We start from the raw sequence: 27787 nt of genomic DNA on the forward strand, positions 1-27787 counted from the left end.
TGTGTGTGTGTGTGTGTGTGTGTGTGTGTGTGTGTGTGTGTGTGTGTGTGTGGTGGGACCGCCCACTGAAGAGATGTCAGGACATTTGTCCAACCAAAATCAGAAACTCTTCAAGAAAAGAGAAAATTTCTCCTTAGGCTGCAACAGTGTTGCCAATCAAGGTATTTTACGTGAATGCTCTGACTAAATAAAAAGCTTAGAAACGGAGAGCAGAAAAAAAAATGTAATTTTGCTTAGTTAAACTGAATTGAAACTAGGACTAAAATCAGAGAAACAACATGCAAATTTCACCAGTGAGTTAGTGGAGAGCCCTAATGTAGAATGTGCTGGAACTAACTGGCTCTCTCCCCATTCACTGCTCCTCTGACTTCACCACCGGCTGAGGACAGAAACCTCAGCCCTTCACTTCCTCACGTTATAGCCCCTGTGGATGGCAGATCCGCCGCTGCACCCTGATTGCACCTGTTGACTACTCTGTGCTCCCCAGCACTTTTTACACACCACCCAGCACATATGCCTGCCTCTTTCTCAGAAAGGAGGGTATTAATCATCGCTGAGCACAGCCTAGAACACAGCAGTCATTCACGAGTACTTGTGGTGGGACAGGCTAGGCCAAGGCAAGTTCCTTGGAGCCAGAAGCAGAAGCTTGTGCTGCCGTCAGGGGTTTCTCAGGATTTCTTCTTGGATACTTTAGCTTTACAAACACGTCTTCTCCTTTGACCCCTGAACTTCCGCAGCAAGATGGCTTCAGTTGAAGGTTGAAGTGTCAGATACCTGATTTATTTTTCAAGATATGTCAGGTGACGTATAAAGCTCTTAGGACGATGCCCAGCACATGGTAAGTGCTGTGCTAGTGTTTATTAAGGAGATGAAAGAAATAAAAACCCATTTATTTATACAAGTAGGCAGCTGTGGAAGAGTTTAGTTACGTTCAGTATAGACACTATGCTTTAGTAAAGCTTGCCTAGCACTGAATTCATTTAGCTTTTGTATTTATTAAGTCTATGATTTGACCGCTGTGTCACCGAGATGTGGTCAATATCACGATGATGAGTGGGTGTGTAGTTCACTTGGATGCGGAGTGAGGGGCAGGCCCATAGGGAAATTTCTCAGCTTATTCACTTCCAGTATCTTCTCCAATGAGATTTAAAGACTTGACTTTTAGTTTCTTCCTCCATATTTTACTCTTGCTCAAGCTCCTTGTATTTTCCCTTTGTTAATAAAACAGTTCCTTTCTGTCTGTTTCTTGAGTAACTTGTTCAGACGGATTGGTGTACAGAGGCTTTGTTCACGAGCCTCTTAGGTGGTTGCTTCTCCACCAGAAATCTCTGCTGTTCTGTGATTTTGTCCTTTTAGCTTTTCTTAGTAATTCCTGACCGCTTTCTCGGATCCCTGTTTACCTGCTACTTTTCCTTCCACATTTTATTCAGCTGGACTCTGACTCCTGTCTGATTTGCCCGTGCGGATAGAGTGGAGAGTTAGGGGCCCGGATAGGCATAGGTGGTAGTTTCCTAGAGGTCTCAGCCCCGCAGAGCAGAGTGTGTGTAGGGGGTGATACTTTGTGTCCTTGGCTGCAGAGAGCGATTGCAGAGAGAGCAACATTAACAGATGTAAGATGTAGTGCACCATTGAATTTCTAGGTCAGCAGAGGGAAAGTAAATAGTCTAGGGACTGCATCAGTTAGGATGGAGTGTTACAAATAGCACGGAACTTGACAACGATGGCTCAAATAAATAAGGAATTATTTTTCTCATATAACAAGAAGTCTGGAGGTGTAGCCAGCCACTGCTGTTAGTTCATCATCATTGTCAAGATTGGTGCCTCTGTTATTCTCTTGGCTTTTCCCTCATGGTTGAAAGATGGCTGCCACAGCTCCAGTCATCACATTTACATTCAAAATGGGAAGAAAGCAGTATCGGTGCCATTTCATATTGAAGGAAACGGTTGAACTGGGCCAGGTAGGATTTTGACAGAGAGAAAAGATGGAGAGTAGAAAGTTGATAAGGTAGAGGGTGTTTCTGCAAAACAATAATGAATCTGATTTAGGAGGTAGAAGTGTGTAGTGGTGAAACACCTGGACTTTGAGTTAGAAAAAGCTGTGTTATTCCATTTATGAGACTTTAAAAAAAATAAATTTATTTATTTATTTATGGCTGCGTTGGGTCTTCGTTGCTGCGCGCGGGCTTTCCCTAGTTGCAGCAAGCGGGGGCTACTCTTCGTTATGGTGTGTGGGCTTCTCATTGCGGTGGCTTCTCTTGTTGTGGAGCATGGACTCTAGGCGTGGGCTCAGTAGTTGTGGCTCATGGGCTCTAGAGCTCAGGCTCAGTAGTTGTGGCGCATGGGCTTAGCTGCACTGCGGCATGTGGGATCTTCCCAGACCAGGGCTTGAAGCCATGTCATCTGTATTGGCAGGCGGATTCTTAACCACTGTGCCAGGGAAGTCACCGTTTATGAGACTTAAAAACTGTTGTCTTAGACAGTTTCTTCAATATCTATATCACTTGGTTTCATCATTTGTAAATGGAGATAGTAAGAGTACCTGTCTTTCAAGTTATTGTGATTAGTTGAAAATAGGTACATAAATCCAAGCTCATAGTAAGTTCTCAGAAAAAAAAAAAAAAGACCTCCTCCTCTTGTTGTTATATTATCATCATCAGAATTAGCTGGAGTCCAAGATACTTTAGGGCGAGCAGCAGAAGGAAACAGTGGACTATTAGGCTAAATTCAGATCCTGGAGAGCGGAAATGCTAGGATTTTACTCTTTAAGCAGTTGAAGGTTTTGAAATGAAAAATGCCACAATTAAACCCATCTTACCTGTTCATTCCATATTTCAACACTTTTTAGCTCCTCATACTTAAAAAATTTTGTGCTCTTTTGTTTCCATGTATTAAGTATAAAAACCTGGGCCAAGTCAACCCAGAGAACCTTATTCTTTCTCAAGAATAAATTTATGATATTTGTGACAGAAACACAAGTAAATGGATCTCCAGCACAAGCTGACACTGTTAGCTGTCTCTAACCCAGTTTTCTAAATGCCTTTTTCCCTCATAGGTTATCACTGTGAATCCCATTTCCCATTTTTGGTAATCAGCTTAACAGCTGAAATTTTTTCTTCACTGAGGTTTTTACATTTTAAAGTTACCTATATATTCACTTTGAATTTTGACATTTAATAACTCCCCTGAAATACCTGGGAGAAATTTCATCTATGATAAAACGTACTTTAGGGGGAGGAAATAAATGCTACACTCAAGGCAATTATACAGGCAGTGTTAAAAACATTAAATATGTGTCAAAAATTTTAAATATAGGTCTAAAAGGAATGTAGATGAAGACCTAACATATACATATTAAGAAACTATTAATATTCTGCTTTTGGGGGGAGGAGATCTCCTAAAATGGAGCAGCCTTAAATCAGACTTATTAGTTTTGTAATAGGAAGTTTTGTGAAAGACAAATAAAGCCCCTGTATTTAGTGTGTGGTGTACACTATTTGTCTGAAATACACATTCTTACCATGTGGTTATATGCAATTTCTATTTGAGAGTTTTGGAAAAGGAACCCGTAGCCCTTCTGCTATGAGGGGAATACAGGATATGAGCATATATATTTATTTATTCACTGTCAAAGCAGTGCCTTGAGGGGGAAAAAAAGTTGGCATCCAGGGAGGTCTTACATGAGTTCTGGTTAATATGTAAAATGGATCCAGCATGCAGACACGCTGTATTAACTCATGACTTTCGTACAGTCTAGGTCAGAACCATTCTGCCTGCCCAGTTCACAGACTTCTTCTTCCTCCTTTTCCCTGCCTGGTGTGTTTCAGGAATTTGTGAATGACCCTAACATCCTGATGGTGCATATGACTTGGCAAAAGTTTGTGGTGACCCGTTCCGATTATACCCTCACCCACAGATGAGATCCGCTGGGCTCTGTCACTTTTTCTTTTACCAGCATATCTGTCTTTTGTTGACGACTCAAGGTCTCTGGTGGTGGCTGGGTGAAAAGGAATAAAGATAAAAATGAAGGTGTGACTAGTTGAAAAATAGCGAGAATTTAAACTTGATAACAATTTGTGAACAGAGGCGGCATTGTCTTTGTAAGTGGTTGGTAAGTGCTAACTGCATAACACAGGTGGCTGGCCAGAGAGCTCCACGTGGTAAATACTTTGCATTCAGAGCTTTTCAAGGTTCACCCATCTATGGATCTGCTAATGGGAAGCAGATGAATCTCCAGGTACAGTGAAACAGTCACCTAGAGATAACACTCCTTAGAAAAATTAACACAACTTCTTTTATGAAAGACAAGTCACTGTAAAAAGTCACTCTACATACTTATCATCAATTGTTGGAGAAAAAAAAAGATTTATGACGACATTGAGGTATGATAATCTCAAATATGCTCTGCATTGGTTTTTTTTGTTTGTTTGTTTTTGCGGTATGCGGACCTCTCACTGTTGTGGCCTCTCCCGTTGTGGAGCACAGGCTCCGGACGCGCAGGCTCAGTGGCCATGGCTCACGGGCCCAGCCGCTCCGCGGCATGTGGGATCTTCCCGGACCGGGGCACGAACCCGTGTCCCCTGCATCGGCAGGCGGACTCTCAACCACTGCGCCACCAGTGAAGCCCTCTGCATTGTTTTTAAAAGCTTTGTGTTTAAAATTCATAGCACTTTCTAATCCTGATAAAGTAGCCTAATTTTCTAGCTTGCTTTTGTTCAGTAAAATGTATTTCTAAGTCCGTTTTAAGCAGCTCTTTCTTCAGTTTGAGTAATTTTCTCTTGAGTTAATAGATTCCACACAAGCGTTCCTGACTTTTAATGTTAATATATATTCTATATATTCCAAACTTGTTAGTGACAATAGAAAGCGCAATCAGAATGAAATTCAGCTGTTATTTTGTTAAAACACTTCTTCATTTTACTCTTCTTTGCCAAAGTATAGTGATACCAAATCACATTTTACCCTGTATTGAGGTTGCATCTGCCTCTTCCCTCCCAGCAGATGGGAAGGAGAAAAAGATGTGTTAGGTATGGTTGTGTCATTTTAAGATAAGATGGCTTTAAAACTACTATATCAATAGAGGACATTTACTTACCGTAGTAAATCCCTACATCATAAGTTCAGCTGTAGCTGGCCCAAAAGGAAAGCATTTTGATTTTGAGGCATTTGGCATTGGTAACTTGATCTATAGATTGATGTTTTCATCTTATATTGAGTCTAAAACATTTTACTGTTTTATCCAAACTATTATACCTCTACAGTGACAATGCCTGTGCATAGTTTTGGCATCTTCTTTTGATCATAGATAGGCTACTGGCCTAATGTCATTAATCTCTCTCTCCTTTTTTTTTTTTCTTCTCACAATGCCACCAGCTTTCTGAAAAAGAGGGTAATGTGATGGAGACAGATAAAACATTTTTTTAGGTAGCCAGACCAAGAGAAAGAGAAAAACAGGTATAACTTATGTAACTAAGTCGTTGTTGCCTCTAATGGTGCAGAGCCCCATAAAGGAAAGCCTTGTCTTGTACTCTGCTGTGTCCCCCATTTTACAACAGTACTAGCACATAGTAAGTGCTCAGTAAACATTAGTTGGATGGCTATCGAAGGGTTGGGATAGAGTGGTTGGACTGAGCACTGTCATGAGTTTGTAAGTGTAGTTTTAGAGTTACTCCCGTATGTTTGAAAACTAAAAACAAGGCCAGTTTCAGACAGGATTAAGGGACTAGTCAGCTGGCCAGTTTCCCGGGGTGCTAATCCATAAAAGACATTGATAACACTGAAAACATTCAAGACAGAGAAAATTGAGTTTACTAGAATTCCTCTACAGTATGTGATTGGGATTGGGCCTAAGACATTCTAGGGACATGCTCTTTTGTTCTCTAAACAGATCTTTGTTTTCTAAGGAGGATGGGTCCAAGTTAATTACAGAGCTTTTGTTTGGCTGAGTGAAGTATTCAAATCGGGAGGGGCAGAGCCAGAGTTTTTGGACAAGCGAGAATGTAGTTAAGTGCTGTTACCAGGGATCTTCTTATTCTACTTTTAGGCAGAATTGAGCCTTTTTTTCTAAATGAATTTAAAGCAACACTTAAAGAATGTTAGTTTAAAAGGATATCAAATTGTAGCCTACGCAATGTGATTACAAATTTTGGTGTCTCGTTGAAGCTGTGGACTAGTGCTGTCTTATAGAGATAAATACTTTTTAAGAAATTTGATAGCCACACTAATAAATAAAATGAAACAGGTAAAAGTAATTATAAAAATATATTTTATTTAACCCAATAAATCCACAATATATCATTTTAGTGTATAATCAATATGAAAATTATTGGTGAGATATTTTACATTTTATTTTTTGTATTAACTCTTCAAAAACCCATGAGTATTTTTGGACTTAACTCATGGCACATCCCAGTTTGGACTTAACCACTTTTCTGGTGCTCAGTAACCACATTGGTTAGTGACTACTATATTGGACAAAGCAGTCCTAGACTATGTCCAGGATAAGAGTCAGTGACCCCAGTAGGCATCACTGAGCTGGTCGTAAAAGGTCTTTTAAACAAAATTCTCTCTGTGGCCCGCATGAAATTCTCAGTGGTGGTGCCATTCTTTAAAAAAATTTTTTTCAGGAACTATAGTGATAAGTGTGTTGAAGTATTTTCCTTCATTTGTGATGCTGTAGGTTGTTTAATGCTTAAATAAAATGAATGTCGTTCATTTGGTTAACCTCATCTACAGAGTAAAGCATTACCAATTGATAACCACATCTGTTTAGACCAGTGATGGCTAAATGTTATGTTACAGTAATTAATGGCGATGAGAGAGGAGGCCTGGTTTGTGGATGTCATACTTGGGAGCTGGTGGGAAACTACTTACAGAGATGACTGGGAGTAGCCTTAAGATGTGAGTTCAGGAAAGGGGTGAGGGTACAGATGACTATATGTGCTCAATTTGTCAACCGATTGATAATTTTACCTAGAGTTTAGTTGTACTAGTTTTCCTTTTTCTCCTCCTTTCTCAGTCATTATCACACGTCCTTCGTTTTCTTTTTTTGTTTTAAATTGAGATGTAATTCCTGTAAGATGAAATTCACCTTGAAAGGGTGCAGTTCAGGGGTTTTTAGTGTATTCACAAAGTTGCGTAACCCACCCCCACTATCTAATTTCAGAACCTTTTGTTTTAATGACATAATCTTCTAGGGTTTACTTTCCCAACTCTCCTTCCTTGGTAACTTTACTCAAAAGAGGGAGAAGGAAAGAGAGTGGTGAAAACTAGGAAGGATAGCGTGGCTTTAGGAAGCCCATTTCTGAACTCTGGACTGTATGTGGATACATCCTCAGGAGCATTAATACGGTAGTAGAATTGGAGGAGGTTTAGAGGTTGGTTTAGGAGATATTCTGCTATTTCCCATTTCCCATCTTGGCCCAAAATGCTGACAATATGGTCTTATAAACATCTGAGTTAAATAATCCTTTTATCAAATTGGAAAAAAAACCTATTTAGAGTTGTTTGAAAAATTACACAATTTAAATCCACTATAAAATAGATGTTATTTGCATTGATTGGTTACTCATCTCCAGCATTATTCTAGTTCTAAAACTCATTTCAAGTAACCTAAGTTTTAGAAGTGAAAGGAAACTTCGGGCATATTAGACATAGCTCAAGGACTCTTGTTTGTGTAAAGCCATTCTACCATATATCTTTGTATGGTTACCATAATTGTTTAGAATATTCTCCTAGGGACATTATTGTCAATTACCAAGGATTATATAGTCAGTTCCCACCTTGCATTTCATTTGAATCATGCTGTTCTGCATTGTTTTAAATTGCCACATTTTTGTTTTTATTGAGAGGAAGGCAACTGCAAGGAATGTGGTTATCATGAGCCAATCTTACCTTTAGGGTATTTGAGATATTTTCCAACTCTGAGATTGTGGTTGCTTTCTGATTGCCCTTCTGCTTGAACATGCCTTACTGCTTAACTGTGATGCTCTGTTGCTTTTTTCACTTGATGGACTGGACCAAATGAGAAGTATTTCCAGAGCTCACTCTTCAGATTGAAGGAAAGAACTGAGAGAGCTTGTGTTTCTATTTTTTTCTTTCCTTCTTAGGCTTTCGTCTTTCTTCTGGAAAACGTTTCTGCCACTTTTCACAAGATTAGCCAGTATCCCTGGATCACATAAGGATGGCTTTGTGCTGTACTTCCAGACTGAGCAGAAGCACCATGTTGATATCTCCACAGGGGCCTCTGCTTCCATCCTTCCTCTGGCCAGTTCTTCAGCCATAGACTGGATCTTTTTATCTCACCCCAAATTATTTTCAAGCCTACGATGAGTGAAAGAATATAATATCTAAGAATATGGTTTTAATTGGGGGCTTCATATTTTTGTACAGTACATTTGTTTTTTTTTAAAGTGTCCCATTGCAGATTGCAAGTATAAATTACTGTCAGAATTACCATACAAAACTCGCTTGCTGACTTGAATTGGTGGTTTCTTACAGAGCAATAGAAAACATGGTGCTAATGAATAATGTGCCCAGAAACTCTTATTATAGGGTTGGCATGAATTCTGCTTAATGACAAGCTTTCTCAAGCGACAGTTGAGTTTAAATCCTCTTTTTCATTAGTGAGGTATAAAATGTTCATAATACCTTCCATTGTGCTGTTCTTTTGTAGCCTAGTAGCATATATCTTCCATGTTCACCAAGACACCCTTTAAGACCCTACCAGTTACTTCCTATCTCATAAGTAAGATTTGTTCAGGAAATAAAAATGTATGTTTTCCCATTGTTAGCTGTATGTTTTTCTAATAATCACATCTGAAGCTTATTAGGCAGTAATAGCCCTAAGATATTATTTTTTTAAATGTACTACTTTGGTCTTAATACTAGTTTTTAATCTCTTCTTGTTTCTGTGAAGTCTGAATGAGATTTTCAAAATTGAATAATAATTTGATCCGTTAATCTTTTGAAGCTGGTAATTTTATTTTCTTCTCTTTGCAGTCTCTGAGGTTCGCAAATGAATAGAGCTTCATTACTGCAGTCTGCATTTAATAACCATTATCCATTATCTTGTAATTAAGACTCCCTGTAACGAATCATGAGGACAATGCAAAAATACATAGTACATTTCTTTAATGAACTGGAAAATGTTCATCTTGTTCTATTTAGTAATGAGTTGCTGAATAGTCATTAAATCCACTGGAGAATAGAGCTAGATGGATTTTGAAGACTGTCTTGAGTTTGTGGTTAATCTATTAGAATTAGAATTTCATCTTCTATTTTTATCAACAGCTGATTAGAAGTCATTCTGTTTGACCGAATTGATTAGAAGACCGTATACAAGGGCAGCTGTTGCTTAATGAAAGTTTTTAATGAAACTGTACCATGGAGACTTGCAATTATAGGCCTTAGAAAAGCTTTGAGTTGCTTTAGACCACGAAAAAAGTCTTGTGCTAGAGATTTCAAATTTGGAAAATAAAAAAATACAATATAATATCATACTGTAAATTTATTATTAATTTTAATTTCAACCAATCACATTTGAATACTAGTCTATTTAATGTGTTACTTTTGACTTTTCAGGCCTTTCATCTCCTAGTTATTTCATTGAAATTATGGGCACTGATGAAAGAACATTTATATGGACAGCTATTTTAATTGTGAGATATTTTCTCATATTCTCATAAGGTTTTTTTCCCCAGGCTGAGCAGAGGTGAGCTTGGTTTAATGTTGGATTTACATGAGCTCTGAGGAGAATCTGTGGTGCTCTGTGGTGTTGGTAATTCGAAATCTAGCATTTATTTCTCTAAGGTAATTTTGTTTTAGCAGAGGGGGCAAGGGAAGCAATATTAAAATAAGTAAAACAAAGTGTGTGCCTATCTAGTCCCACTGGAAAATCCATTGTTCTTTTGACAGTTGTAAAATACGAGTGTACTTTCTAAAGCATTTTGTGTAGTTAAAGCTCGGCCTTATTCCTGGATTTAAAGAGATAGCCAGGGGTGCCTACCTCCCTGCTATTTGAATCTCTTATGTGGTCTCTGATTCTCAATTGTCCTTCCTCAACCTCTCCAGCACAGACACCCAATTTAGTATCTTAAACACTGATCTCAGGTGATCAACGGATTTTTACAGTCAGTTTTTAAGACACGCATTGACACACACACCCCATAAATCACCACTCCCTGTCTCTCTGCTCCCTGTCCCTCACAGAGATTCCTTAGATGCATCCATTTATTATTGTTGGGATGTGTCTTGCACTTTCTATGCTTTTGGTGTTTCTTCTAATGGTGGTTTTCTTCCATCTGCTCTCTCATCTTCACATTTTATCTCTCCTTCAAGGTCTTTGCTAAATTCCCCGTTCTATGAAACCTTCCCTTGTTTTCGCTAAAGTGAATCTGAACCTTTCCATTTCTTGTTGACTATAATACTTACTTGGCGTCTGTCCAAAACACTGTAAATACTGTATATAATTTGTATCTTTATCCATATGTGATTTCCATATGGATTTAAGGACTTCTTGCATTAAAATTTAAGGACTTCTGGTATCAGCTTTGGCATGTGAAGAGCTTGGAAACTGTCATAACTGTCCTTGGAGCAAGAAAAAGCCAAGTAAACTGAAAATCAGTGACTTTTCTCAGACCCATTAAGGAGCTTAAGTCACAGGGCAAACTGCCACCTTGAAATCTGTAGAGACAGGAAGATCCTGAGGGTCACAGCTGAGATCTGCTTACCTGCTAGAGCCATAAACTGGTAGGAACACTTACACGGTAATTTTGACAAAGTGCTGGAGGCTGCATGTGGCCCCCACACTTTTGTGGCTTTTCCCTCCAGGAACCCCAGGTTCTCACAGTGAAGAGCCAAGAAAGATCCTCTCTTGGCTGTGGCAGGGGAAGGGGAAGATAATCATTATGAAATATGCCCAGAGCATTCTCCCTGTCAAAGGTCCACTTTCCAGGGCAAAAGACTTTATTAGAACCTTATCCTACCTGGGAGGGCATTTCACTCTAGTCTTCCTACCTCACCAAAGTAGGGGAGAAAAGCCAAGACATACTTATGAAGGTTACAGCCCAAGGACAAAGGCCCACTTAAAGACTAAAATTTAATAAGACTATAAAATACTTCCTCTCTCCCATACACTATCATCACAGCAATAGGGCTCCAGTAATCCAGTGGATTACGGCTGATAGAGCTAAAAGACATAGACTGTCTCTAAGTAGGAAGACTTAGGAAGCCTAAAGTAAACATGAGAGACAAAAACCAGGATGTTATAGGACTTGAAGTCTCCAATACCTGTGGCTACAACAGACATTAAACACAGCCCAACTCTTAGCCAGATTAACATAAAATCTCACACTGAAGTCCTATCTATCTCAATTCCTATTACCTGATGTCACGACTGGCATTCAACAGAAAATTATAAGAGAAGGACTTCCCCAGCGGCACAGTGGTTAAGAATCCGCCTGCATGGGGACACTGGTTCGAGCCCTGGTCCAGGAAGGTCCCACATGCTGTGGAGCAACTAAGCCCGTGCACCACAACTACTGAGCCTGCATTCTAGAGCCCACGAGCCACAACTGCTGAGCCCGCATGCCACAACCACTGAAGCCCGCGTGCCTAGAGCCGTGCTCCACAACAAGAGAAGCCACCACAATGAGAAGCCAGCACACTGAGACAAAGAGTAGCCCCTGCTCACCGCAACTAGAGAAAGCCTGCACGCAGCAATGAAGACCCAGTGCAGCCAAAAATAAATAAGTAAATAAATCAATAAAATTAAAAAAATATATTTTAAAAAGGGAAAATTACAAGAGATGCTAAAAGGCAAGAAAAAACAGAATCTATAGAGACAAACAAACAACAGAACCAGTCAGATATGACAGATATGTTAGAATTATCAGAAAGAGAAATTTAAAGTAACTATGACTAATATGTTAATGATTTGAATGGGAAAAGTAGACAACATGAAGGAATGATACGTAATATGAACAGAGAGATGGAAACCCTAAGAAAAACTCAAAAGGAAATGCTAGAAATCAAAAACACTGAAACAGAAGTGAAGAATGCCTTATCAGTAGACTGGATAGGGCTGTGGAAAGAATCAGTGACTATGAAGATAGGTTAAAAGAAATCTCCTAAATTGAAATGTGAAGAGAAGAATGGATGAAAAAAAACCAGAACATTCAAAAACTGTGGAACAATTTCAAAATGTGTGGCACATGTACCCGAAATACTTGAAGAAAGAGAAAATTGAGTAGACAGCATATTTGAAGTAATAATAGCCAAGAATTTTCCAAAATTAATGACTGATACCACGCTGCAGATCCAGGAAGCTCAAACACTTAGCAGAATAAATATCAAAAACAAACAGACAAACAGAAACAAAAAACAGTACATCTAGATATATAATATTCAAACTGAAGAAAACCAAAGACAAATAGAAAATTTCAGAAAAGAGCCAGAGAAAAGGAAAAGGAAACAATTCCAGTGGACTTCTCATTGGAAACCGTGTTGGCAAGAAGCAAGTAGAGTGAAATAGTTAAAGTATCAAAGGAAAAACCCCACCAACCTAAAAATCTATATTCAGTGAAATTACCCTTCAAAAGTGAAGGGCTTAGACATATTAAAAACTGAGGGAAATCATTGCCAGCAGATCTGCCCTATAAGAAATGTTAAAATGTTCTTCTGGAAGGAGGAGAATTATATAGGTCAGAAACTCTGATTTACATTAAAAAGGAAGGCTGTCAGAGAAAGGATAAGTGAAGAACGAAAAGAAATTATGTTTCTTTCTCAGTTGATCTAAAAGATAACTGTTTAAAGATTATACCATATGGATAAGTGAAGATGAATTTTACAGCAGTGTTATAGGGGATAGGAGGGAGAAATTAGGAATACTTGGTTGAAAGGTAACTGCAGTACTTGTGTAGCAATATAGTGTTATTTGAAGGTAGATTAGTTAAAAATATATATTGAAAACTCTAAAGAAGTATACAAAAGAAGTATAATTGATATGCTGAGAGGAGATAAAATGGAATCATATAAAATGCTCAGTTAAAACCAGAGAAGGTAGAAAAAGGTGTAACAATTAATAAAAAATACAACAAATAGAAAAAGGTATAATTAATTATAAAAAGTAAGACCCTATTATATGTCATCTGTAAGAAAGCCATTTTAAATATAAAGACTTTGAAGGTTCAGAGTAAAGAGATGGAGAAAGATATACCATGCTAACATCAGAGTAAAGCAGAAGTAGGGGTATTAATTTCAGACAAAGCAGACTTCAGAAAAAGGAATATTTTCAGGGGTTGGACAAAGAAGGACATTGCATAATAATAAAGGGCTCATTTCTCCAAGAAGACATCCTAAACAATCCTAAACATGTATGCACCTAACAACAGAGCATCAAAATATGAGGCAGAATCTGGTAGAACTGAAAAGAGAAATAGACAAATCTGCTATTATAGCTGGAATTCAAGACCCCTCTTTCAGTAGTTGATAGCTCAAGAAAGCAGAAGTATCAGCTAGGATGTAGTTGACCTGAGTAGCCTTATTAATCAACATAATCAAATTGATGTTTATAGAGAACTTGGTCCAACAGCAGCAGAATACATGTTTTCAAGTTCTAATGGAACATTCACCAAGAAAGGACACATCCTGGCTCTTAAAACACACTTTAATGTTTAAAAGAATAGACACCATACAAAGTATGTTCTTGGACTGAAGTGGAACTAAACTAGGAATCAATAACAGAAAGACAGCTGAAAATCTCCCAAATAGTTGGAAATTAAACAACATACTTCTAAATAATACATAGTTCAAGACATTCTCAAGAAAAAATTTAAAAAATGTCTTTTGAATTAAATGAAAATTAAAATACAACTCATCAAAATTTGTGAAATTGTGCAAAAGCAGAGCTTAGAAGGAAATTTATAACAGATGCATATATTAGAAAAGAAGAATGATCAAAAATCAGTAATCTCAGCTTCTACCTTAGGACATAGAGAAAGAACCATAATTTATGTCTCAGGCAAGCAGAACAACAGAAATCAAAATTAGAGCAGAAATTAAATGAAATTGAAAACAAAAACAATAGAGAAAATTTTAAAACCCTAAAAGCTGGTTCTTTGGAAAGATCAATCAAATTGATAAACTTCTAGTCAGAATAACCAAGAATCAAAGAGAGAATACTAATATCAGAAACGAGAGATCATAACTGTTCCTATGATCATTAAAAGAATAATAAAGGAATACTATGAACAACTCTTTGCCCACAGTTTGATAATGTAGGTTACAGAGATCAATTTCCTGAAAGATACGAACAACCAAAACTCCCACAGAGAGAAATAGTCTGAATAGGCCTATGTCTATTAATGATGTTATTTTAATTTTATTTATTTTATAAAATGTTTTAATTATAGAGTGTTATAACATAATAAATTTGCTTATTTATTTAATAATATAATGATATTTAATACTTTAATAAATTATTAAAGAAAAATAATTAAAACCTTCCAAAAAGGAAAGTACTAGCTCTAGATGGTTTAACTGATGAATTCTACCAAACATTTAAGGAGGAAAATAATACCAATTCTCAACAGTCTCTTCCAGAAAATAGAAGAGAGAGCACTCACTCTGTGAGACTATCATTACCCTAGTACTAAAACTAGATAAAGACATTACAAGAAAGAAAAACTATAGATAATTGTTACTCATGAACATAGATGTGAAAATCCTCAATAACATAGTAGCAAAATGAGCCCAATGTATAAAAAGAACAATATATCACAGCCAACTGGGATTTACTCCAGATATGCAAGGCTGGTTCAATGTAATGTAATCCGCCATATCAAGCTAAAAAAGAAAAAAATGTATGCCAATATCAATTGGTACAATTTTGGCATTTGACAGATTCCAACACCTATTCATAATAAAACCTCTCAGCAAACTAGGAATAGAGGGAACTGCCTCAGCTTGATAAAACATACCTACAAACAGACTTTAGCTAATATGCTGGGAAACTGGATGCTTTTCCCCTAAGACCCCTCTAAGAACAGGGAAGGATGTTCTTTCTCACCACTCCTACTCAACATTTTACTGGAAGTCCTAGCTGGTGCAATAAGACAAGAAAAGGAAATACAATGTATAAAGATTGGGAAGTGTGGTAGACTGATAATGGCTCCCATAGATAGGTTTACATCCTAATCCCCAGAACCTGTGAATATTACCTTTTTTTGGGGGGGGAAAAAAAGAGCCTTTGCAGATGTGTTTAAATTAAGGATTTTGAAATGAAGCTATTATTCCGGCTTATCCGAGTAGACTCAAAATGCCACCACATACGTCCTTATAAGAGAGAGGCAAAGGAATATTAAGCTCACACACAGAAGGAAAGGCAATGTGCAGGTGAAGACAGAGATTAGAGTGATGCAGCCAAGGAATGCTGGCAGCCATAAGAAGTTGCAGAGACAAGGAACATGTTCTCCTGAGAGCCTCCACAGGGAGGGCAGTCATACTCACACCTTGATTTTGGACTTCTGGCCTCCAGAACGGTGAGAGAATAAATTTCTTTTTCTCTAAGCTACCAAGTTTGTTATAATTAGTTACCACAGCCACAAGATATTAATACAGAAAGAAAGACATAAAACTGTTTTTCTCTGTAGATGACCTCCCTGTCTATGGAGAAAATCTCTCCAAAACAACAAACTCCTGAATTTACTAAGTGAGTTTACCAAGGTTTCATGATACAAGATTAATATACAAAAGTCTGTTTCTTTCCTATTTACTGTAATGGGCAAACAGAATTTGAAATTTAAGAAAACTACCATTTACAATAGTAATTCATAATTGACATAGTTGGTATAATCTAATCTAACAAAATATAATCTGTACTTGACCTGTACGCATACCCGTTAGATTGCCTAAAGTTCAAAAATTGACACCACCAATTGTTACTGAAGATGTAGAGCAACAGGAACTCTCATTTGTTACTGTTGGGAATGCAAAATGGTGTAGCTACATTGAAAGATAATCTGGTAGCTTTTTTCAAAGCTAAATATGGTCTTACTGTAAAATCTAGCAATTTCCCCCCTAGTTATTTACCCAACTGATTTGAAAATTTATGCCCACACAAAAACCTGCATATGAATGTTTATAGCAACTTTATTCGTATTTGCCCAAAACTGAAGCAACCAAGATAGCCTTTAGTAGGTGAATAGATTAACAAATGGTGGAACAGTTATGTAATGGAGTACTATTTATCAATAAAAAGAAATGAGCCAGGAAAAGACAGAAGTGAATGTTAAGTGCATGTTGCTAAGTGAAAGAAGCCAGTCTGAAAGGCTGCGTGATTCCAATTATATAACATTCTGGAAAAGGCAAAACTGTTGAGTTAGTAAAAAGTTCAGTGATTGCTGGAGCAAGGGGGAAATGAAAATGTGAAGCATAGGGGATTTTTTAGAGTGGTGGAAGTATTCTGTATGGTACTGTAAAGATGGATATATAACACTGTACATTTTTCAAAACCACTAGAAGATTCACTATGAGTGAACCTTAATGTATGCAAATGAACACAGCCATTTAGGGGGTCAGGGGATTCCAGGATGGAATGCACAGTGTGGCCAAAGAATCAAACTATATTACAAATGTACAAAACAGCCTCACTGAAGGAGGTGGGAGAAAAGGTGCTGAGCTACATATCTTTGTAAATGAATTAGTCTATAAAGCTTAGAGGCCAGTGAAACTGCACGTTAGCACTAGACAGTCGTTGATGCAGTGGTTTTCCTTAATGGTGTGGTTAACAATTCAGAGAACACGATACATGCATACTGGATGTGCACAATTAAATAAATGGATCATGGATGGTGGGTGCCAGGTTCTCACTGTTGGGGTAGGAGTTTACAGATCAGCAAGGGGAGAGGCCTAGAACAATCCTTGTAATGGGTCAGAGTTGGAGACATCAGTATAACTCGTCTTTAGTTCAATATAGACATAGATAGTTAAATATGGAATTGTAAATATATATGTATATATCAATGGGTTAGAATATACACACACATTTTTCCTTGCTCAGTCAGCTGAGAAGGCCTAAAAGCAAGATCCCTAGCAATAGCAATGAGCACCTACCACCAAGATCTTAGTTTCGAACACTGTTTTCCAATAAAAGGAACCAGGGCTCTTTGGAGAAATGGCTTATTCTTGGACTGGGGTGGAAAACATATAAGATGAGCCTGGAGCATCTGGTAGTACCAGAAAGTAAGTGCTTAAAAGAACAAAAAATCCACATTATGGTGGTGTGTCAAAGGAAAACAGGAAGCAACTGAAAGAACTCCCAATGGCCAAACCTAGAGCCATTTGGGCAACAAAATAAATTAAGTAATATTGGATTATAAACCCAAGTAAAGAATAAATATCTTTGAGTCTATATTCATATAAATAAATGATTATAAATAAATGAATAAATGGAGAAGAGACAAGTCTCTCATGCAAAAATATCCACCTCCCTGAAGGAAGTGGCTTGCAGCTCCCATTCCTAAAGTGTGGGATACACACTAAGGACTTCTTTCCAAAGAGTACAGTATGGAAAATAGGAGGAAAGGAGTGACTTTTCACTGGAGAAACCTAGCAAATACCACCTACACCAGTGTTCAAGGTCAACTTCAACAGTGGGAAGTGATATTGTTAATATGTACCCTTGATGTGATGTGATGAAAATGGCACATTACCTCTGTGGTTTTCTTCCCCAAAAAACATGTAACCCCAGTGTAATCATGAGAAAATGTCAGACAATGCCAGTTGACAGAAATTTTATGAAATACCTGACAAGCACTCCTTAAAATTGTCAAGGTCATCAAAATAAGGAAAGTCTAAGAAGCTGTCACAGCCAGGAGGAACCTATGGGGACATGACAAATATAGTATCCTGGATGAAATTGGATCCTGAGTAAAACTAAGGAAATCTAAATAAAGTATTATTTATCTAAATAAAATATTATTTCGGTTTTAATAATACATCAATATAGGTTCATTAATTATAACAAATGTACCATACTGATATAAGTTGCTAATAATAGGGGAAACTGAGTGTGGGGTATATGGGAACTCTCTGTAATGTCCTCGTAATGTTGCTGTAGATCTGAATCTGTTCTGAACTTAAAATAAATAAATAAAATGATATTTTCTTCTAAGCCACCTGCCCAATTTTGTTACTGGGACTGGAATGAAACCCCAAACTGTCTTCCTTTTCCCCATTAGTCAGTTAAACATGGAAAATATTATCATTTGCTTTTTATTGGTAACTGTGGCTACCCACCCATCCACCCACCCAAAATTTATTAAGCTTCTCATGTGTGTCACGCTCTGGGGATACAGAAGTGCACAAGAAAGGTATAGCACCTGTCTTCAAACAATACAGTCAAGAAAGGGGCACAAACAATGTGTAGGCCACCATTACAGCTCCTGGGCTGCTATTGCTACCACGGTAGGTGTTTTCTTCTAGGTGTACTAGGAAGACAGTCTCCTCCGTAAGGGAGTTTGGCTCTTTTGGTTAACTTTAGATGGTGTGATTTTTAAGTGACCGTACCTTTTTTTTAGGCCTCTAAATATGGCCTTGGTCTTCTGTCTTAATAATCTTCTCTTCTGAGATGCTTAGAAGGATTCAGATAGATCCAGTGTTGTACCCAAAAGCCTTCTAGTGAACCAGAAGACAGTGTCACCTGTTAGGAAAACACATCATGGTTGCAGTGTGAATTTTTTAGTAATGTTCCTCTCACCTCTTACATCTGTTTGCGGGCTTTCATTTCTTCTCTTTGCTTGTTATTTCTTATGTTGTAGGGGCCAGGCGTTGGTCGTGGAGTCCCATTTATTCACTCATTCATCACCTTAGCACATGCCTACCTCAGGGCCTTCACACTTGCTGTTTCCCTGCTTGTGGTGCTCTTTTCACAGATTCCCTTCATCAGTCTCTGAATTTTACTCATCAGAGATGCCTTTATGGTGACTATTTAAATACAGCTACCTCTCCCCAAATCTGTCACTCTCTTTCTCATTATGTTGCATTATTTTTCTTCACCACACTTCACTCCACCTGGCCTTTGTTATGTAGTTCTTTGTTTATTGTCTTTTTCTTCTAGAGAATCTAGTCACAATGGCAAGAACTTGGTTTTGTGTCATGATCTGTTCCCAGCATGTAGAACAGAATCCAGCACATAGTAAGCGCTCAGTGAACACTTCTTGAATGAATGCAGGCATGACAGGCACATCTCCATTTCCCCAAACGGGCCTACAGGCCCAAAGGAAAGAAGGCTTCCAGTGACCTGCTTGGATAGATCAGAATTCCTGTGGTTCTTACACAGATTGCAACCCTACCTAGGTCTTCGCTCCATTTCTGTTTGTTTAACACTTGACAGTTTTCACAGACTTTTCACAGAGATTGTCTCTTTTGATTCTTTGTATAACACTATGAAGCAAGTAAGAATTTCCAGACATGTTTTATAAATGAGAAAGGTTAGGCGATGGAATTTGCAAGGTAAATACAGTATCTGGCAGAGGGGGAATCCAGATCTCCTGACTTCTGACTCACCAAGTGATTACGCAGGATTTATGTTTCCTCTATACCTGCTCATAGCATGTATGCTTTTGAGGGAAAGGGCTTGAATGCTTTGTGTTTATATTTCCCACTGTGCCTTTCACACAGTGTGCTTGCTGAAGGCGTGCTGATTTGAACCTTTCTATCCACAAGGTAGTCCTGGGCGTGTCTTTTGCAGTTGAAACCAGAGGGGAAAGTTTTGGCCACTTCTTGTCTCCACTTCTTTTGAACATTTCTTTGACAGACCTGGGAGAATCTCAGAGATTAGTCTTATGTAGGGTTCCACAGATTTTGTGCGCAAGGGCCATGCACTGGCCCAGGAATCACCTAGGAACCTTGTTTCTATTCAGATTATGATTCAGTTGGTCTGGTGTAGGGCCTGAGAGTCTATGTTTTATTTATTTTTTAAACAAACTTTTAAAAAAAATTTATTTAATTTACTTATTAATTTTTGGCTGCGATGGGTCTTCGTTGTTGTGCGCGGGCTTTCTCTAGTTGCGGTGAGCGAGGGTTACTCGTCGATGCAGTGCACGGGCTTCTCATAGCGGTGCCTTCTCGTTGCCGAGCATGGGCTCTAGGCACGCAGGCTTCAGTAGTTGTGGCACGTGGGCTCAGTAGTTGTGGCGCACGGGCTTAGTTACTCCGCGGCATGTGGGATCTTCCTGGACCGGGGATTGAACCTGTGTCCCCTGCACTGGCAGGTGGATTCTTAACCACTACACCACCAGGGAAGTCTGAGAGTCTACGTTTTAAACACGTTCCCTGGTAGTGCCTGTGCTGCTGATCTGTGGTCTGCACAGAGCATTGTGAGGATGGTTCACCACCTGAAGGATGGAGTCTGTGTTTGGCTGTCTGACTGTGTGACCCTCAGTAAGTTTCTTAGAGACTCTGTAGCACATGGGTTAAGCTATATTGCTTTGGTTAGAATTCTACCTACCCCCTGCCCTGTGTGACCTCAAGCAAGTTACTTTACACTTCTGTGCCTTAACTTCCTCTTTAAAAATGGGGATCATATTAGTACTTACACAGTTATTGTGAGGATCGATTGAGTCAGTACTTACAAAGCACGTAGAATAGTGCATAGTGCACAGCACTCAGTGACTCTTAACTATTATTATCCTCTCTTTGTCTCCTTGTGCTATTTTGTTTTGGGTTTCTATTCAGCAGAAACCTACATCAATAGGTTTAAGATACATTTGAGAGACAGGAAGTGTTTAAAATATTTGCAAGTTGAAAATGCATGGTGTCTTTCATGAAAATCACAACCTGGTTGGAAGACAGCTTTCGTTAACGAACAATGCAGTAGGAATCAGCTAATGGTGGTTCTCCTTGTGTTGTCACAGCTGTACTGTGTACTTTCTATCACATGTAAGAATATGAGTAGGCCCTCCGGTTTTGTCGTAAAATGTTACGATATATGATGCTAAGCACAGGGCATGAAATTGTTTCTATTCCTCTCAGTTTTGCGTTAAATAAACCAACTTGGTTTTAATTGCTGATATGGAAATATAGAGACAAGAGCTCCAGGGATCAGTGAGAATCCATTTGGTGCCTAATTTAATCCATCGTATGGTCAGGGGAAAAAAATGTGGACAGAATGATTTTAAAGAGAGATTTGGTTTTAGTTTTTCAAATAATTGATGAAAAATAAAGTCGTGCTCCTCAGGAAAAAGAATTTACACAACTCGTTTCTTCCACTGACTCAAAAGTATAAAAAATAAGTTTTTTAATTAACATGGAGTTTTTTCTTCCTTTTGTTTTAGGATCAGATTTTATTAAGACCTCGACTGGAAAAGAAACAGTAAATGCCACCTTCCCAGTAGCTATAGTCATGCTACGGGCCATTAGGGATTTCTTCTGGAAAACTGGAAACAAGGTATATTATTGCCAGCAAATCTTTCTTTGGAGTAAAGATAATGTTATTTACAATACTCGTCACAGCCATGATAACTGTCTTTATAGGCATTATAGGCAGATGGTGTGAGTGCGTTACCTGTATTAAGATAAACATTTAATTTACCTTTCACTACCAAAGAATACATTCGGGGGGAAACTGTGCGATTCACAGAAAGTGAGTATGAGTATGGGCGTTAGGATGTGTGATCAAGGTGTAAACTCACTTTGTGTCCTTTTATTAACCGAAGACAATTTTATCACTGACGAGAGATTCCTAAATGGGTTCCTTAACGAACTAATTCTGCTGCAACACAGAAACTTTCTGGTAAGGCGTTGGCCAGAGAAAACAGGTTAATGCAGAAATTAAACTTCTTGAGGAATGGAAAGAATTGCAGAGTAACATTTATTGAATGATAAGCTGTGGTGGTGATATGAAAAGTATGCAATATAATGGGAAATAATCTTTTCCTGTCATTATTGAAGGACACACATAAATTGGTTTTTCTGTTGGGAAACCCCCGGTCCAGAAAAACTTATTACTTTTAATAATATGAGGTGAAGAGAAAATTCTCGAGGAGATGAACTTATTAAACAAAATAATGAAATGCTGTGAAACAGCAGGGAAAAGGTAGCTAGACGTTATATAGCTCTTGAATTAAATATCCACTTTTGCGTTTTATGGCAGCTGGAGGTACTCTTTGGAAGACTGTTAAGCTGAGGAGGGTATATGCTCGCTTTTCAAAAAATAATACATATTTTTGAAACATGAATTTAAAAGGAAAAATGCGTATGAGGTGTTTTTTTTTTTAGATGAGTTTGGATTTTCCTTTTCACTTCAAGTTGCTTGTTTAGCTGCAAATTATCTCAAAGGATTTTTTTTTTTAACATCATTGGCGAGAAAGGTAATTTTTATTTTTAAATGAGACTTTCCCTTCCTGAAAGGCATCTTTTAAAACCAATCTCTTGATTTCTGCTGAATAGAAACCCAAAAAAAGAACTTTAATCCTTTGCCAGCTGGTTGTGATGACTTTATATGTGACTGTATTTCAGTTTATTTTGGAATCGGAGACCTTTTTAAGAAGGTACCTGGGTTTGAGAGGAAAGGAACTCCTTGCAGCATTTGCTCCTTCAGAATACCTTCATACTTAGAAGAGTACAAATAGGATAAATACCTACACGGTGACCTACATGTGAAAGTTAACCCAACTTGAGTAACCTCTACTTGGTAGCCTTTCTGCAATGGTCCAAATTAAAAAAAAAAAAAAAAAATTATAAGAAAAGCTGTAACAATGAGAGCTCCAGCTTTGGGCCCCCCAAATGAGACCCCACCACTCACTAGATCAGTGGTTCTTACTCTCAGCCAAAGAACATCCCAATAGATGGGAAGCTTTTTATACTTCCAGATGCCTGGGTCCTCACCCCGGCAGTCCTGGATCAGTCTTCAGGCATCTCTTCGTTTCATAAGCTCCATAGTTGGGGCTAAGATTCTCCAGTGGGGGCCCAAGTCCTGTTTTGTTTTCAGTAAACAGTCATTGAGTCGTTACCTGTGTGCTATGTTAACCTATGTTAAGTGCTAGGGATACAAAAGTGAACATGCCCCTTCTCAAAAGAGCCCTTACACAAGAATTTCAATAAAAGTTTTAAGTGTTCAGTGTTCTAGATCAGGGTAGTGAGGGAGGAACATTTTGCTGTCTTTCATTACTTTCTTTTTAATTGTATCCCTCCTTTCCTCAGCTAATAAATAAAGTTCATCCTGGTTTTATTGAGAAACAGGTACAAGTCAATTCATATTCATCTTGATCACATTTGATTTCACGTAGGACCTGTGTCTATCTGCAAATCAGGGGCATTTTTTTGGATTGTTGACAAGCTGCCCGGGCAGCCCTTAGACTGTGAAGCTTCCACATCATTGATTTAAGGGGTGTTTTAAAATGTGACAGGCCGCCTTCCAGACCATGATTAGTGTCACTCCTGAGAAGCAGAGGCTTGATATTTCATAGCTGATTTCACTGCAGATTTATGTTTTCCATATTCTCTCCCTTAAAAAAAAAAAAGGATAAACTTACGCTAGAAACTGTCTTTCGAAACATTGCCAAATAGATTTGCTGACACAACTGAATTGTATAGAAAAATCTATATGCAGCACTGCCTAATTGACAGAAAATGCTCCTGTGATTAACGTGTATGCTAATATGAGCTAAAATGTATTCTTTTTTTTGCCTCATCTCAATAAATAACCTGACTCTACCTATCTCCCCCTACTCCCCACACCTCCCCTCACTCTTTTTTTTTAATTGTTCTTTTGAAGAAATATCATTTTATTTTATTTTATTATTTATTTAATTTTTGGCTGCGTTGGGTCTTCGTTGCTGCACGCAGGCTTTCTCTAGTTGCGGCGAGCGGGGGCTACTTTTCGCTGCGGTGCATGGGATTCTCATGGCGGTGGTTTCTCTTGTTGCAGAGCACAGGCTCCAGGCACGCAGGCTTCAGTAGTTGTGGCTCGCGGGCTCTAGAGCGCAGGCTCAGTAGTTGTGGCACACGGGCTTAGTTGCTCCGCAGCATGTGGGATCTTCCCGGACCAGGGATCAAACCCATGTCCCCTGCATTGGCAGGCGGATTCTTAACCACTGCACCACCAGGGAAGTCTCTCCCCTCACTCTTACAGGGTCACTTGGGCTCCAGAGCGATAGGCAGATATGGTTCGAATCTCTGTACGGCTGTTGCTTAGCTGTGTGATGTGTGTCCGAGGCAGGGAAACCGGTTAGGAGGCTTCTCCCGATGTTCCAGTGAGGGCTGACGAGAGTCTAAACTAAAACAGTGGAAGGGAGAGTAGAGAGGAAAGTATGTGTGGAGATAGACGAGTTCAGAGGGTGGGATCGGTGGGACTTGACTTGGTGGGTCACTGGATGTGATGTGAGGGACGTGGTGGAGTCCAGGTTATCAGGAGTTTCTGGGTTGGGTTTGCTGACCTAAAGCAAGTAGACCGCTAGCTATTTCTCCGCCAAAGCTGGGCTTATTTGAGATCAGCCACCATGGCGAGCCACATGCAAGTCCCTGCAGGGCAAGGAAAGAAGTGTGCTTTATAGAGAGGAAAAGGAAGACAGCGTATACTAAGCAAGGAGTCCGGGTCTTTTCATTGGCTGGGTCCTTTGCAGAAAAGGAGTCTTTCTTCTTCCTGTCAGGCTCTGTTATCCAGGAGTTAGAACCCCCGCTTCTGGTCTCTCGACTCTATTTAATCAAGGCTTCTGTTTAATCATTTTTTACAGGTTGATAATGGGACCATTCATTTATCGTGTCCCTTCTCTGGCATTCTGTTAGCAATCGCCCCCTGCTGGTGCCACCTGTCAGAGCAGCCAAACTCTGAGTGGTCGAAGGCATGAGCTTTAGTTCTTGGGCTTTGGGTGTTTACTGTAGTCAAGTTCTTGAGACAAGCATATCCAAATAAGCAGGTTTTACTGTATATAGGACACGTTTATCATTTTCGAATGGACCCGGGGACATCATTTGCAAACATCAGATATTGGCCGAATTGTGCCGTTTTGTGGTCACCTTCAGAGACTACTGAAGTGTAAAGGTCCCCTACACCGTCTTTTTCACCTGTGCTTTTTTAACTGTTTGGCTGCTCTACGTAACTTGGTCTACTTACAGCTTAGAAAAAGAGTCCCTGCAGTTAAGTTGATTAAAGTAACTGTCACCTCTCCTTGCTGGTTGCTGCTAATTTGTTTAGTGTGGCCTCACTGAGTCTCTCCTCTTGTTTTAAACCCACATATGCCTCTTTTGCAGCTCAGGATGGAGGGCTGAAAGGTGTACATTTCTTCTGGCCTCCTGGTAGAAACGGAGAATGAATGGGCTTTTGTGATATGTTTTCCTGTTTATTGACACCTCTCTTGTTTATCCCAGGTTCACAGCTATGGTCTAGATGGTTGAGGTTTATGACTTTCCAGTAAGTGAAATGTTAATGAGGGTTATTAACTCTCATTAGTGTCTCAGAGGCAGTGACATTCTTCCCATTAATCTTGGAAAAGTCGTTTTGTAGTGTAAATGGGCATGAGTCAGTGCTCTAAGGTCTTTTGTGGGGGCTGGGGGGAGGCGGGGGGGGGGGGGGGACACGCGAAATAGGCTTTAGAAAAGAGAGGATGGAGACCCCGTATTAACACAGGACGAGTTTTTAAAGCAACCCAATAACAATGCTAAGCATTGCTCTCTTTCCCACCTCCCCTTTTAGGTAGGCTTTAAGCCGGCAGGAGGCATCCGCAGCGCGAAGGACTCCCTTGCATGGCTCTCTCTCATAAAGGAGGAGCTAGGGGATGAGTGGCTGAAGCCAGAACTCTTTCGAATAGGTGCCAGCACTCTGCTTGCGGACATCGAGAGGCAGGTGAGGAGCAACCCGTTGTCCTTGGAACAAACTGACAAGTATTTTTGAGAAAGAAATTAAAAGGCACTTATTGGGTTGTGAGAACTGGAGATGGAAACTCATCTGATGACCTCGTTGTACACAGCCTCTGCCTTCTCCCAAGCAAACCTCCACCTCAATAGGTTGGATGGAGATTCTGCTGAGCACATAAGGTGGGGCTTTATAATGAAATGTTAACTAAAATTATTATGTAATACTGTAATTATTAATTGATATGTATAGTAATATAATAATTAATGACTAATTAAACTCTGCTTTCCCCACAGATTTACCATCACGTGACTGGAAGATATGCAGCTTATCATGATCTTCCCATGTCTTAAATCAGCGACGAATTCCAGAAAAGTCCTTTACTATTTTTCTGCGTGATTGCTAAAACTATTTCATTAAAAAAATGAGGGAATAGGTAACTGACTTTTTTCCCTTAAAATTTCCATTGAATTTAACTCAAAGAATGAAAGGGAAAAGCCAGGCACACACATGGTGTGTACCCACATGGTCCCCGTTTCAGCCATGTCTGAAATGGCCTTGATTACTAGAAGATCTCCATTGTTAGTTTTGTGAAGGAGTTCTCTTAAGAACTCTGAGTAAGTTGTTAATGATAGCTTTGGCAACACTAAATTCTAAGGAAGCAAAAGGTTGACTTGCCCAAGAACCATGCTGTAGCAAAAGAAAATGCAGCACCCCTGAACCGCTCTTGTTTTCTCACTGACTTCAGGATTCACCTACTCGGCACTAATCTCCTGCCCTGAAAATCCGTCTTTAATTTTTGCAGCGGATACGCCCTTCTACTAATTGTTTTGCTAATGAAATTTCTGTCATTGTTATGTGAAACTATGGATATCATTGAATTCTTTAATTAAAAAAATTCCTGTAGTTGTTTATTTTTAAAAAACCTTTCAATTGTAGTAATACATATTGAAAAGTTAATCCATTAAACATATAAAGAGATTTTATCAATGACTTTCTAGTAGAGTCCTTGGGTATTTATCTCAGATAAAGCACCTCAGTACATTATTAATACATACAACTTATGTCTGTATTCTGAAACTTTCTCTGATAGAGTGAATAGGGAAGAAACAGCAGACACTAACAGCACTTAGTATGTGCTAAGCTCCTTATGTATATCAATTTATTTCACCCTTATTTAATCTCTGTTACAGTAAGATTAGTACAGTAACGTTTTTAATCCTCACAACAGTCAGTACTGATGTTATCATCCTTTTATACAGATGAGGGACTGAGGCACAGAGAGCTTAAGCAACTTGCCAAAGGTCACAGAGCTCAGAATTAGCAGAGTCAAGAATCAAGCCGAGGCAGGCAGTCTGGCTCCTGAGTCTGTGCAGTCGCCCCAGGTACGTAAAACTGTCCCCTGGCACCCAAAGACCCATAGACAGAGCCCCCGGTCAGCTATGGGGAACGGTCATCTGCTTTGTGGGCTACCAGTTCCTTTACTGTCTCTCTCAACTGCCCACCTCCACCTTTTTGGCTTGCTAGCACCTCTCCCACATTATAGAACTTAAGTTTTCTTAAATGGTGATTTTCACGGAGAGCATCTTTTTCTTCCTCCCTGAACAAGTCTCCAGCTACTCATAAATGGAAAACTCTGGACTGAGGAGTTGGTTTTGGTTTCATCTTCTCATCTGCTGAATTCTAGCCCAGCCTCTTCCTCTTTCTAGCTTTGTGACATTAGTCCAGTCTATTCACATCTCTGGACCTCAGTTTCTTCATCTGTAAAATAAAGGGGTTGATGCAGATGATATCAAGATTCACTCAGAGTTCAATTTTTCTTACCCTAAAGATAATGATAACACATCCAAGAAAATGGTACATGGCTCTAAAGAGAAAACACTTTTGCAGCAATCTAAATTAGAATTTGCCTCTCAGTAGTCAATTAGGCACATCCCT

The 27787-nt window shown here is 39.0% G+C and overlaps 1 protein-coding gene across 12 annotated transcripts in view; it reads left to right on the forward strand.

Moving 5' to 3' along the window:
- DERA (deoxyribose-phosphate aldolase) overlaps positions 1 to 27787 on the forward strand; it is a 361861-nt gene that overhangs the window by 90286 nt on the left and 243788 nt on the right. For 11 of the 12 annotated variants that reach the window (XR_003791050.1, XR_003791049.1, XR_003791053.1 and 8 more), the window contains exons 7-10: positions 21333 to 21445; positions 25691 to 25840; positions 26146 to 26285; positions 27112 to 27234. Coding sequence is in view for 1 of the 12 variants with exons in the window: in XM_029204890.1 (XP_029060723.1) it covers positions 21333 to 21445; positions 25691 to 25840; positions 26146 to 26202 (320 nt within the window). In the remaining 11 variants the exon portion in view is untranslated. Of the gene's footprint in view, positions 1 to 21332; positions 21446 to 25690; positions 25841 to 26145; positions 26919 to 27111; positions 27235 to 27787 lie in introns of those variants that run through there. The other variant, XM_029204890.1, reaches the window with a different exon arrangement.

This window comes from Monodon monoceros, unplaced genomic scaffold (genome assembly GCF_005190385.1).
Source record: "Monodon monoceros isolate NGI ecotype Baffin Bay Population unplaced genomic scaffold, NGI_Narwhal_1 Super_Scaffold_6, whole genome shotgun sequence".
Lineage (NCBI taxonomy): Eukaryota > Metazoa > Chordata > Mammalia > Artiodactyla > Monodontidae > Monodon > Monodon monoceros.